This window comes from Octopus bimaculoides, chromosome 2 (genome assembly GCF_046866305.1).
Source record: "Octopus bimaculoides isolate indiv1 chromosome 2, ASM4686630v1, whole genome shotgun sequence".
Taxonomy (NCBI): Eukaryota; Metazoa; Mollusca; class Cephalopoda; order Octopoda; family Octopodidae; genus Octopus; species Octopus bimaculoides.
The window spans coordinates 66,550,465-66,564,044 of record NC_142929.1 but is presented as its reverse complement, the minus strand read 5'-3'; the positions used below and the strand labels follow the sequence as shown (position 1 = coordinate 66,564,044).

Below are 13,580 nucleotides of genomic sequence, written 5' to 3'. Positions count from 1 at the left end.
TGATACAGGATTGGGGAGTGGGAGATAAGCCTAGTGCATGAAGTGGAAATGTGAGGAAGAAAAGAGATGTAGAGACGTAGTTTGGTTTGTTGTGGTAGAGTGTGTGAGAAGTTTTCTTAAGTGTCGGTGGGACACACAGCACTTCTAAGACTCAGTTTTATTGATGTGGGCAGGTCTTCTCAAGAACTTCATATCGCCAAATATCTTGGTCCATTGCCATTTCCTCTGTGAGGCCCAACTTCCTGAGATCGGTCCTTACCACTTCATCCCATGTCTTCCTGGGTCTCCCTCTTCTGCGGGTACCATCCACTTTCATTGTTGAGATTTATGTACTAGAGCAGTTATTTTTACAGCAGGATACCATTTCTATTTCCAACTGCTTGCTAATCAATTAATGAATGAAACCTGTTTTCATCAAACAAACAACCTGGAAAAAGTAAAGTCAAGTACTTTGCTATGAGGCATTTCATAATAGCTGCAAATATGAAACTAGAGTTTATCTCTGAAAGTGTTATAGAAATTGCATATCTAATGGATGTTACATTAGCTTATTGTACTGAGTTCAAATAACACTAGAATTGTAGAGAAGGTAATGAGAAATCTCTTCAGTATATTTTCCTTTGCTGCAAGCATGGCACTATTTTGAAGAACCTTGCTTCCCAGCCATTTTGTTTTGGGTTCAATCCCACAGTGCAACACCTTGGACAATTGTCAGCCAACCAGAGCCTTGTCAGTGGATTTGGAAACTGAAAGAAGTCGTGTGTGTATGTGCGCATGTGTGTGCACCCATATTTGTCATCACATAATGGTTGTAAACAAGCATCACTATTACACAAGTGGTTTTGTTTGTTCCTAGTCTTCTATGAAACATATATCAGGCCATGGAGAAATATGACCATGCTTGGAAACAGGTGAGTGTTAGTTACAGGAAGGGCATCTGGCCATAGAAATTCTGCTTCAACAAGTTTAGTCTGACTCATGGAAGCATGGAAAAGTGGACATTAAAACAATGATGATGATTAATACAGGATGATTACAAGGTCTTCAGTGAGCTCCAACTAGATATAAAATTATATATTTAAATGTATTCAACCAATGAATTCTTAATTGTTTCTTGATCTTCTGTTATTACAGACAAAACTTATGCATCTGTTTTTTGATAAATTTTTACTGATTGCTGTAAATATATCTTTCATAAACTTATATGATTTACCTTTGACAGTCAAATGGAAGATGCTACCGAATGTTGGAGAAATATCTTCGATATAATTGTTAATGTTTGTCTTGAGGTGTCTACTATAGTATCTCCAGTTGTACATAACTCTTCACCGGAAGGGAACATTCCAGAAGATGCTATAATGGGTAAGCTATTGGATTTTTTTAACTAAAGAAAAAAAAGAGTGTTATTTTTTATTTTTCCTTGTGGCTTGCATAAAGTATCATGTACAGTGACAACACCTATAGAATATATATAATAATTCTCTTTATTTTCTATACACCACCAGAAGACTAGACATCTACCAGCCAAAGTGGTAATTTAATTCAATGTGATTATACAACATGTCTTCACTTCCAAATAGTTTATGACAATACGCACGGAGAATAGTAGTAATTTTTAATTACAAGATTCATAAGCCAGTTTCAGGTAAATGTGGTGTAGGAATAATGTTCTTGGTATGAAGCTCTTTATGTTACAGATGAAGTGTGAATAGAAAGTATTGCTGAGATAAAATAAAGGAAATCAACATATATAGTTGATAATTTGTTGAAATTTAGCTGAAATGTGTCTTGTATTCTATTAATTGAAATGAACAGACTGTGACCAATTCCATCAGTTTACTGCTCAGCTCTGGCTGAGAGTTGTCAAAGAAAGTGAGAGTGAACAACTTGTTCTTGCTGAGTTTTGTAGAGCTAAAATGGTAAACGAGAGCTTTGAGATCCACACTTACATAACAAGTGCATAACTAAGAGATATTTCTTCATAACTGGTCCAATAAACTGGTGAAAAATAGTGAACATCTAAAACTTTACTTGGTTGCATAAGGATCACTACAAACTGACCACTAATCCTTGACAGCTAATCACTAATATAATTGTTGGTATCTCTAATTTGGTGTGCAATTCAGTAAAACAAAATGTTATTATAAAAACTATACCTTATAGGAAGATCATTAAGTTGTCAGGAGGGACACCCTTCCTAACCCCATATCCTCCCTAACACCAGAATATGTTAATATCTATATGTTCAAGGCAGTGAGCTTGCAGAATCATTAGCATGCCAATTGAAATGTCTAGCGGTATTTTGTCCATCTTCACATACTGAGTTCAAATTCTGCTGAAGTCAACTTTGCTTTTCATCTTTTCAGAATCAATAAAATAAGTACCACTTGAGTACTGGAGTTACTGTAATTAACTTACTTCCTCTCCCAAACATGCTGGCCTTGTGCCAAAGTTTGAAATCAACATTATCTATATGATTAGACTTTGTTGAAAACCATGAGCATTGCATCTCTTCCTAAGGATAAGTAACCAAATAAAAGAAAAAAGACTTTTGCCAATGCTGGCTTCCACTGTTTATTTTTTGTTTTTTAATTCTCTTCTAACAGGCGTAGGATTGGCTGTGTGGTAAGTAGCTATAGGCATAGGAGTGGCTGTGTGGTAAGTAGCTTGCTTACCAACCACACGGTTCCGGGTTCAGTCCCACTGCGTGGCATCTTGGGCAAGTGTCTTCTACTATAGCCTCGGGCCGACCAAAGCCTTGTGAGTGGATTTGGTAGACGGAAACTGAAAGAAGCTCGTCGTATATATGTATATATATATATATGTATGTTTGTCTGTGTTTGTCCCCCCAACATCGCTTGACAACCGATGCTAGTGTGTTGACGTCCCCGTAACTTAGCAGTTCAGCAAAAGAGACCGATAGAATAAGTACTAGGCTTCCAAAGAATAAGTCCTGGGGTTGATTTGCTCGACTAAAGGCGGTGCTCCAGCATGGCCACAGTCAAAAGACTGAAACAAGTAAAAGAGTAACATCCAATTAGGTTATGCCAATCTTGTCTCCTTTAACAGCACAGAGGAATAATCTTTAGACATAATCAAGAAAAAAATATTGCACTTCACTCACATTAGACAAGAACAGTATGCAGTTAAATACTTTATGGTCACTACAAATAGATAGAGACTTTTTCTCGTATGTCACTCACCAGGGCTCACTGATGAGTGACTTAGGAGAGTAAGCTTTCACTAGAAGTAGATTTATGAAAATATGAACACTAGTACATGTAAATTTGGAAGCTGCTTGTATTAACACTCTAATGCATACAACTTCAGTATAACAGGGTTAAATGTGAAAGGGTTAAATATGTGGTGTTTCTTGCTGGAGTGTAAGTACATTTGAGTGTTTGTAATACCTAAAAGTAAGGCACTAAAGTGAGAGCTAAACAAAATTTGAGTTTCGTCATCATTAAATGTTAATGTATTAATTTCTATGATACTTGTTTATGTTTACTCAATATAATAGCCATAGTTGATCTGAAATTGTTGCTAATACTATTACATTAAACTCACTATCAATCTGAAACTATTGCTAGTTTTAACTCAACAGAAAATTTATTGTAGTAGTTGTATGCTGTCAACTTAATGTGACAGTCCACTGAAGGGAATAATACTATTGTTGGTTAGACCTAGGAAGCTGCACCACTTCCTGTCAGCCGTGACACATTTTCTGTGTCCTTATGTTTACATGGGTGCTTGTCTCCCCCTTGTAAACATAAGGACACAGGAAATGTGTCAAGGCTGATAGGAAGCAGTGCAGCTTCCTAGGTCTAACCAACAGTAGTATTATTCCCTTCAGGGGACTGTCACATTAAGTTGACAGCATACAACTACTTCATCGTATCACTACTGCATAAATCTCTCTGGGAGATTTAGAAATGTATTATTTCTAAAAAAATAAAATTTATTGTTAATCAGTAACTGTTGCTAATGTTAACACACCACTATAACCATAGTTACCCTGAGACTGTCGCTAATGTTTAAATTTTATATTTACTTTTCACTACATGGTTGATGACAATGTTTCCTTTCTGTAGACATTTTGCTTTTATTGCAGGTCCTGGGTTAAATGTTGGCGCTCTTGTTGGGTGTCAAGGAGACCAAGAGGCCCTTCAGAATGCGATTTCTCAGAGCAATGAATTAGTTACGCTGATGCCAGAGTATTTGGTTGTGTGTTGTTGGAGGAGTATCAAAGAAGTGTCATTGTTATTGGGACAAATTTGTCAAGATATTTCAGTAGGAGATGGAGACGTTAATCTCAATGATAAACCAGATCTAATCACAGTTAATCAGGTTCGTTAAATAATTTCCACATCATCAAACTTTGCTTTCACTTTTCACTTGCTATCTTAAAAAAAAAATGTTGACCAACTTTTACCTTAGGTTCTACTATTACTTCTATATTATATCATTTTCTGCTGTTTTCTGTAATTGGATCCTAAAGAAAAGGATGGAATCAATAATATTTTATAAGGTTTATAAAATCAAAAAGTGATGCAGCATTCATTTTTTCAAAAACATTTTTCCACACTCAGAATTGTCGACACATGGAATAAAGTACCTGTGTCAGTTGTTAGCTGTTAGCTGAAATTTCTCCAACAGTACTACTGAGGTGCCCATGCACCCTTTCCTCTTTCTCGCTCTTTTACGGTTCACATTTCTGCCTTTTGTATTTTACATGTACTGTGCATGTGCCTTGGCTTTCATTGCTGTCTTTCTTTGCTTGAATTATATGTCTGTCCCCTCTTTTAACGTTTTTTGATGAATGTATAGTTCTAATAAGCTATCTATCCAGACAGCTAGCCTTTTGTTATTTATACATTTATTATTTATCTTAGTAGTCTATAAAATTCTAAGCATAAAAGTCAAAGTGGTTATTTTGAGCCTAAACCTAAAACTGTTCAGAAAATTTTTTTAATATTATAGTGCAAGGCACCCAATGAATCATGGTTTCATTTGTTTAATAATAATAATGAGCTTATTCTACGCAGTAGTCAGGTGCATTAGAAGTCGTCAGAATAAGTTTTATATCCATTTTTAAACGCTAACATGAGTTAGACTCATGTTATGAAGGTATTGTTTTACTGCTGGAAGCTCACTTTTTATAAGTTGCCCACCCTAGAGAACAATTTGTTAACAGAAAATGTTAATAAACATTACCCTTTTTAGCTAAATGCTTTCATATGAAGATGCAGAATATAAGCATTCTCAAGCACTTCCAAATATATATGCATGCATGCATGCATACACACATATATATGTAGGAGCACTCTGTCAGTTATAATGACAAGGGTCCCAGCTGATTTGACCAATGGAATGGCCTGCTCATAAAATTAACATGCAAGTGGCTGAGCACTTCACAGACACGTATACCCTTAACACAATTTTTAGGGAGATTCAGTGTGACACAGAATGGGACAAGGTCAGCCCTTTGAAATACTAGTACTACTCACTTTTGCCAGCTGAGTGAACTGGAGCACCGTGAAATAGTGTCTTGTTCAAGGACAACAAATTGCCAGGAATTGAACTCGTGACCTTATGATCATGAGCCAAATATCTTAACCACTAAGCCACGCACCTTCACACTTATATGTATATTCCTGTGAGACCTAAATCTAAGGCCTCAGCCAGTCCACTTATGCGTACCTTCCTTCATTGGACACTAAACTCCACTTGCGAAGACCTGTTGAAATCGAAATCGAGTTAAATTCGACGACTGGCACCCATGCCAACGTCGTCTCCTTCATTGGACATGAAACTCAGCTTGCGAAGACTTATTGGGGCAAGCAAAAGCGAAATCGTGATGGCACCTGTGCCCAGCATCGCCTTTCTGGCACTTGTGCCCGTGGCATGTGTAAGGACTTTCGAGAGAGATCGTTGCCAGTGCCCCTGGACTGGCTCTTGTGCGGGTGGCACATAAAATACACCATTTTGAGCATGCCGTTACCAGTACCGCCTGACTGGCCTTCATTTTGGTGGCACGTAAAAGCACACACTACACTCTCTGGTTGGCGTTAGGAAGGGCATCCAGCTGTAGAAACTCTGCCAAATCAGATTGGAGCCTGGCGTAGCCATCTGGTTTCACCAGTCCTCAGTCAAATCGTCCAACCCATGCTAGCATGGAAAGCAGACGTTAAACGACGATGATGATCACAGTGGCATGAAACTTCAACCATGAGATAAACTTTCAGTTTCAAAAGAACTTAATATATCCATCCATCCATTCTCCCCCACTCCCTCTTTCATATACATAATATATATATACATATATACATATGTGTGTGTGTGTATATATAATCATCATCATTTAGCATCCTTTTTCTGTGTTGGCATGAGTTGGATGGTTTGACAAGAGCAAATGAGCCAGTGTTCTGTGTCTGCTTTGGCATGGTTTCCACAGCTGGATGCCCTTCCTAACACCAATCATTTCACTGTAAGAAAATGTTAAGCACATTACACATAAATGATTCTGTTTGAAAAGTTATGCAATATATGTGCTTAACTATATTAGAATGACATTTCACCAAACAAGCATTAAATCTTGCCTCTTTGCATTCTATGAAGAATATGTATCTTATATACATAGGGAATTTGTGTTGCTTCTGTATTTATATATGTATATATGTATATATATATATATATATATATATATATATATATATATATATATATCGTGATGGTACCTGTACCAGTAGATCACTAAGAGCACTGTCCGAGCGTGATCATTGACAGAGCACCAGCTGTCAGGCTTCCGTGCCTGTGGCACGTAAATAGCACCATTTGAGCGTGATCGTTACCAACGTTGCCTTCCTGGCATGTGAAAAGACATTCAAGCGAGATCGTCGCCAGTACCACTGGATGGCTCCTGTGCAGGTGGCACGTAAAATACACCATTTCGAGCATCCCCATTGCCAGTACCTCGTGACTGGCCTTCATGCCGATGGCACATAAAAGCACCCGCTACACTCTTGGAGCAGTTGGCATTAGGAAGGGCATCCAGCTGTAGAAACTCTGCCAAATCAGATTGGAGCCTGGCGTAGCCATCTGGTTCACCAGTCCTCAGTCAAATCGTCCAACCCATGCTAGCATGGAAAGCGGACGTTAAACGATGATGATGATGATGATATATAAAGCACACACACGTGTGCGCATGCCCGGTAGCGTTCCTTATACAGTTTCCGTCTATTCTATTCACAAGGCGTTAAGAAATTTGCTACTTAACCATGTGGTCCCAGGTTCAGTTCCACTGTGTGACACCGTGGGCAAGTGTCTTCTAATATAGCTTCAGACTGGTCAAAGCCTTATGAGTGTGTCTTGTGGGCGGAAACTGTGTGTGTGTGTGTGTGTGTGTGTTCGGTCTTGTCTTGAAGCAGTGGTAATTGTGAGTGTCATTGTCACACAAGTAGTGTCATTCATTTCCTAAAAGCATGTCTGGCCATGGGAAAATATTGCCTTGCTTGCAAACAAGTGAAGGTTGGCGACAGGAAGGACACCTCGTAGTTGAAAATGTACCTCAATAAATTCTGTCCGACCCATACAAGCATGAAAAAATTGAACATTAAAACTGTTATGATGATGCTTAATGTTTTACTTTATACTATCAACAGGTGATATCCATTGGGGATTATTTCACAACACAACTCTTAGAATCAAAACACAGAGGAGCATTTGAACTTGCATATGCCGGCTTTGTAAAAATGTGTGACATGTTATGGAGGTTTGTAATGTCCAAAATATTTCATGTTAACTTTCAGTGCTTTTAATGCTCAGACAATTTGTAATTAGCAAATTTCATTGGGTTACAGATAGGGGACATAATTCACTGTTACCTCTTTATAAGGGAGACAACTTGTTCAGGTACATGGTTATAGGGGAAGTAATTCCATTGATTGGTATCCGACTGACTATAATACCTCCTGTTCCTTTAATTCGTTTTGACATTTGATCTGGACTAGTTCTTTAGGAATTAAACTGAGTGATAACGTCAGCCCCATTTCATGATTTCTCTTTAGCACATTAGGGAAAGTGAAGGTCCATGCTCTAGTGGCTAAGGTATTGGACACACGATCGTAAGGGTGTGGTTTTGATTTCCGGACCCAATGGCATGTTGTGTTCTTAAACAAAACACTTAATTTCACATTGTTCTGGTCCATTCAGCTGAAAATGAAAACCAGCAACAGATGTGTGTTAACCCTTCGACGGACCTGAAACCTTTTTCAGTGAGGAGTATTTTACTCTTGGTTGCTTATCTACCACAGAAACTGGATAAACTATGGCCTGTAGGCTTGTGACAGCCTCATTACCTAAGACACCCATTACAAGGGCAATAGTTGGTTCTCTATATTATACTGTCCTGTCCTTCATTCTGGGGAAAAAATTCCATGGTGCAATAAATGAGTTTTGTTAGAAGTATTCCCATATGTTTAGGGAAGCTAAAGTAAGGATTTTGTAGCAATTCATTGCCTTTCAAGAGTATTAACACTAAGTTTGAATGAAACAACTTCAAGCAGCGATCTACTCTGGGACAGTGTAGGATTAGTTGATCCCAGGATGTTCTGGTTAGTTCATTAATTTATAGATCTGTCCGACCCTTAGTACTATAAAGGGTAACTAGATATATAAATGTTATATAAAAAAAGGGTCAACAAATGACATAAAAACTACTATTAAATATTAAATAGCTTTAGAAGATTATCACTTCTTATATATAAATAACTGTGCATAAATGAAGGACTGTGTGTGTCTGGTGTTTATGTGTTTGGTGTTATGCATGTCAGAGTGATTATGTTTGGCCTGTGTGTATTATGTGTTCTTGTTTCTTTGTGTATATGAATGTATGTAATATTTGTGTATGTACATGTTTTGTTTGTGTTTGTTCTGGATGTGAATGTATTTATGTATGTGTGAATGTTTTGTACATGTGTTTTCTTGTTACTGAATTGTTTAAAACTAATATAATTTCTAAATTGTCTTCCATCTCTGTAGAAGTTCCATTCCATCTGTTCATACATTGCCCTGTCAGTGGTTAGATAATATTATGGATGCTATCAGTTGCCAAAATTCTTCCTCCAAGTTTTGTGCTACTCGAAGAAGTGCAGGAATCCCATTTTATATACAGGTACTATAATGATCAAGTGGATTAGATATTGATCTATCAATCCATGTTTCTTGAGTTCAAATCTGTTGGTTATTTCATGTCCCTAAGCAAGACAGTTCTACAGGACACAATTCACCTAATTATCATGAAGAAGCGTCTTTGTTGAAGCTTGACATGTTAGAAATAGCAACAAAATCTACTTCAGATCAAATCCCATTGTCTTAAAGAAAACAAAAAAATAAAAGACAAATCAGATACACTAGTACTAGATACCCCTACAAATAAAGGATGGTTATAGTTGGAATGCCTTTGATCATAATTTTTCCAAAATCAAGTTTGATTTGGGATTGAACAACAATAAAAACATTTACATTATTTACATTTGACGGATATTTGTCCTCATCTTGTTTGTTGTTAACACAACGTTTCTGCTGATATACCCTCCAGCCTTCATCAGGTGTCTTGGGGAAATTTCGAAACTGGGTTCTCATTCCTAAGGTATTTTTTGATAGCGACGGCGGCGTGGTGGTGGTAGCAGCGATGGCGGCGGCGGCTGCTGCTGTTGTTGTTGTTCAGGTCACTGCAGTGGCCTGAATAATGATAAATAATAACAACAACAACATTGAAAAATACCTTAGGAATGAGAACCCCGTTTCGAAATTTCCCCAAGACACCTGATGAAGGCTGGAGGGTATATCAGCCAAAACATTGTGTTAACAACAAACAAGATGAGGACAAATATCTGTCAAATGTAAATAATGTACATAATTTCTCATCTCTTAAATATAGAACTGAATAAAAACAATCATTAACAACATGCTGGTGTCCTATCCAGAGAAGAGATTTATCTCACATTGCATTTAAGGTCAAATATTGATTTTATAAGCCTCTTGATATTTTTGAGGATATTCAGTTAGTAGTTAAGTAATAATTTAGATTATACATTAGTTCAAAACTCTTAAGATGTTATAATGTAATCAATAAAAAAGAACATCTGCCAACTGACAGATGCATGGTTCATGTCCTTTCAGTTGACATGTTGTTCTTTACTGTCTCAAAGAGATGCTTTTAATATCTGTCATAAACTACATGCTTGCAGAGCAATATATTTTTAAAGAAATAAATTTATTGAATACAATTATAACAGCTACTCGTTATTAAAATTAAAAGCATTTTTTATTGTTAAATATAGATAGTTTCACAACTTGAAACTATACTCAATCATTTCATGTGGTGTTGTTAGGAAACTACCAGCTTAGAGAAATCATTAAATTGGTGCAGTATATGCAACATATACCTTCATGATTTTTCTCTTTTTATTATTCTTAGAAAAACTTTGTATCCTTATGTTAAAACAAGTACATTTATAGTATTAATACTAACCTCTAAAACCCAGTTCCTGTGATCTTTATTCAATATAGCCCTTGTGTTTTTACTTGAATTCAAATAATTCCATATTTTAAATTTAGATTGGGATCCTTTGTCTAAAAGTTATTTCTTCAAGATAAGTCATAGAAAATGTGGTGAATAAAATTTCTTAAGAATCATTGTTTCTCTGTTGATTCTTTGACTGCTTCTTCTCTTACAATAACGAGTGGTGGTGGGAACTTCCAGTACTCTATAGAATCTTCAGTATGTGATTTTATCACCAATTTTAACTCTTAGATTCATTAATGAGAAATGAGTCAACTCAGTAAGATACCAATCTGCTGCAGGTAACATTTTCAAAAGCTCTGACTGCTTGGTGGATAGATGTTTTGATGTTTTTCTTGTGCAGACACAATTGAATCACTGTAACATCCTGTTCAATGAAATGGTAGTCAAACATGTTACCTACTTAGAATGGTCCAGCTCTGCATATTTTATATATTATAGCAAGATAACTCAAGAAAATACAATATTTTTTGTAGAAGCCTAAAGTTTAAATGTTTCAAATAAATGTAAAAGACTTCATGTAAAATTTCTGACTGTGACTTTTTATTCAGTTGATGTTTTAAGTGTAAACTGAATAAAAAATGAAAAGCTTTATAAAATATTTGCCTTGTCCTTCATTTCATCATCATCGCTTAATGTCCATTGTTCAATTCTGACATGGATCAGACAGTATTTGTTGAGATAGATTTTCTTCAGACAGATGCCTTTCCTGTCACCAACCCTCAAGATATTTCACCATGGCCAGTCATGTTTTCACAACATTCGAAGCAAAGGAGACTGCTTGCATGATGGTAACATTCATTTGCAACAATCATGTAATGTCAAGGCAAGGAGACAATAAGACACACACACAACCAAATCCACCCACAAAGCTTTGTGGGCTATAGTAAAAGGTATTTGCCCACGGTGCTGGTTCAGTAAGTCTGAACTTAAAACCATGTGGTTGGGAAGCAATCTTCTTACCACACAGCCACATTGCATCTACAGCAATATTTTTGTTTTAGAATATATCATTAGTAATGTTATATTGGTGTGTTAGTCCACAGATCTTTGTATCATGGAATAATTTGGTTGAAATATCATCTAAAGCTAAGAGGATTTAAAGACTTCACCTGAATAAATATACTTGTAGTATTAAGAAAAGAATTTAAAATTTTTATGTTAGAAAAAGATGTCAGACTTTTTTGAGGTATAAAAATCTTATCTAAACCAGTTCATTTCCTTTATAATATAGACGTCAGCCTTTGATATCATTTAGGTATTTGTTAAAGTATCAGAAAAGATCTTACTAAGTCAAGGAATCTAACTTTAAGTTGAAGTCTGACATTCTCTTGTAAATTAGACACAAAAATTAATTTCCCATTTCTGATTTTCATCTTGATTTATTTCAATTTTAAAATATTTTTAGGCCATTGTTTCCACAGAACCAATCAGTACAGGGAATGTGAATTTCAAGCAGACTATGGTTAAGTTGCTTGATTTAGCCACAGATGAAAGCACCACTGATTCTAAATCAACAGAGAGCAAGGTTTATCTATTTTTTATATATATATATTTACCTTTTAATTCTTTGTCTCATTTAACTTTTTGGAATGATCTTTTGTATTAAAGGTTTCAGAAATGTAAAATATATTTGTTTGGATGAAATGTAAACCAGATTAAGCAGGGCCATCTACCTAAAGAGATTTGTGATTTGTCTGCCTTCCTACTTACTATGCTCAGAGTTGTAAAATGACTTACTCTAATTCACATAAACTTCTCGATTTACAGCAAGCATAAAATTATAAACAAAAAGAAAACAATTCATTAAGATATCATCATCATTTAACGTTCGTTTTTCCATGCTGGCTTGGATTGGACAGTTTGACATGGAGCTGGCTAGCAGGGAGCTGTCCTGACTCCAATTGTCTGCTGTGGTATGGTTTCTACAGCTGGATGCCCTTCCTAATGCCAACCACTTAATTGAGTGTGATTGGTGCTTTTTGTGTGTCACTGGCAAGAGTACATTTACACAGCACTAGCACAGGTACTTTTTATGTGGCACCAGCACCTGAAACAACAAGCCTGTATGCATGGAAGACAGTGATTTTACTTAGCTTGACATGTCTTATCAAGTACTGTAAATTGCCAGGTATTACAGATTAAGTATTATAAATATATATATGGGAATCATAACAGTAAAAAAGAAATTGGTAGAGATGGAAGGAGGGGACATGAAATACAGCTTGACATAAAGTGAATTTGGTATTGGCCAAATATGCTCAAGGAAGCAGGGTTTTTTTTTTAACCGACACAGCGGATGATGCTTAATTTGAAACCATCACAGTTTCTTTAGTAAATCTGTTCTCATGTTTAATTCATGATGATTGCTAGGAACCTCAGAAAAATTACATTTTTTAAATGAAATTAGACAATATGTATGTATGTGTGTGTGTGCACGCGCATGCATATATGTATGTATGTGTGTGTTTATATATAACAAAAAAATGATTAACTACTATTTGATTTTGTGTTTCATCTATTTGTTGATGCTTTGAAGTTGTTTAATTTTCACTATTTCTACTTTAGGTGCATGCCCTCAATATTCTTCGCTCTTTGTACCGAGATACTCGTCTTGGAGAAAGTGTTGCCCCATATGTTGCTGATGGTCTGAAGGCAGCTATATTAGGATTTTCATCACATCTCTGGGCTGTAAGTGAAGGAAGCATTTTATTTTATTTTTATTGTTGTAACAACAAACAACATAAATTTTATAACATCTACATAGACAGTTCATATAACACTTTTGTGTTGCAATGTTCTGGAGTCTGTAATTCTTTAAGGAGCCAGTGATTTTATCTTGAAATGTATGCCGCTGTCATCTCTACTTAAAAGGAACACATGTTTGCATCATCATTGTTTCAATGTCTACTTTTCCATGCTTGTGTAAGTTAGATGCAGTTCATTGAAGCTAATTTTCTACCACAAGATGCCCTTCTTGTCACCAACACTCACC

At 36.1% G+C, this 13,580-nt stretch overlaps 1 protein-coding gene across 3 annotated transcripts in view; it reads left to right on the top strand.

Moving 5' to 3' along the window:
• Positions 1-13,580, top strand: part of LOC106872855 (tRNA (32-2'-O)-methyltransferase regulator THADA) — an 84,276-nt gene that overhangs the window by 45,509 nt on the left and 25,187 nt on the right. For all 3 annotated transcript variants that reach the window (XM_014919991.3, XM_052977833.2, XM_014919992.3), the window contains exons 22-27: positions 1,223-1,362; positions 4,112-4,347; positions 7,662-7,771; positions 9,040-9,172; positions 11,994-12,113; positions 13,154-13,276. In XM_014919991.3, coding sequence (XP_014775477.1) covers positions 1,223-1,362; positions 4,112-4,347; positions 7,662-7,771; positions 9,040-9,172; positions 11,994-12,113; positions 13,154-13,276 — 862 coding nt within the window. The remainder of the gene's footprint in view (positions 1-1,222; positions 1,363-4,111; positions 4,348-7,661; positions 7,772-9,039; positions 9,173-11,993; positions 12,114-13,153; positions 13,277-13,580) is intronic.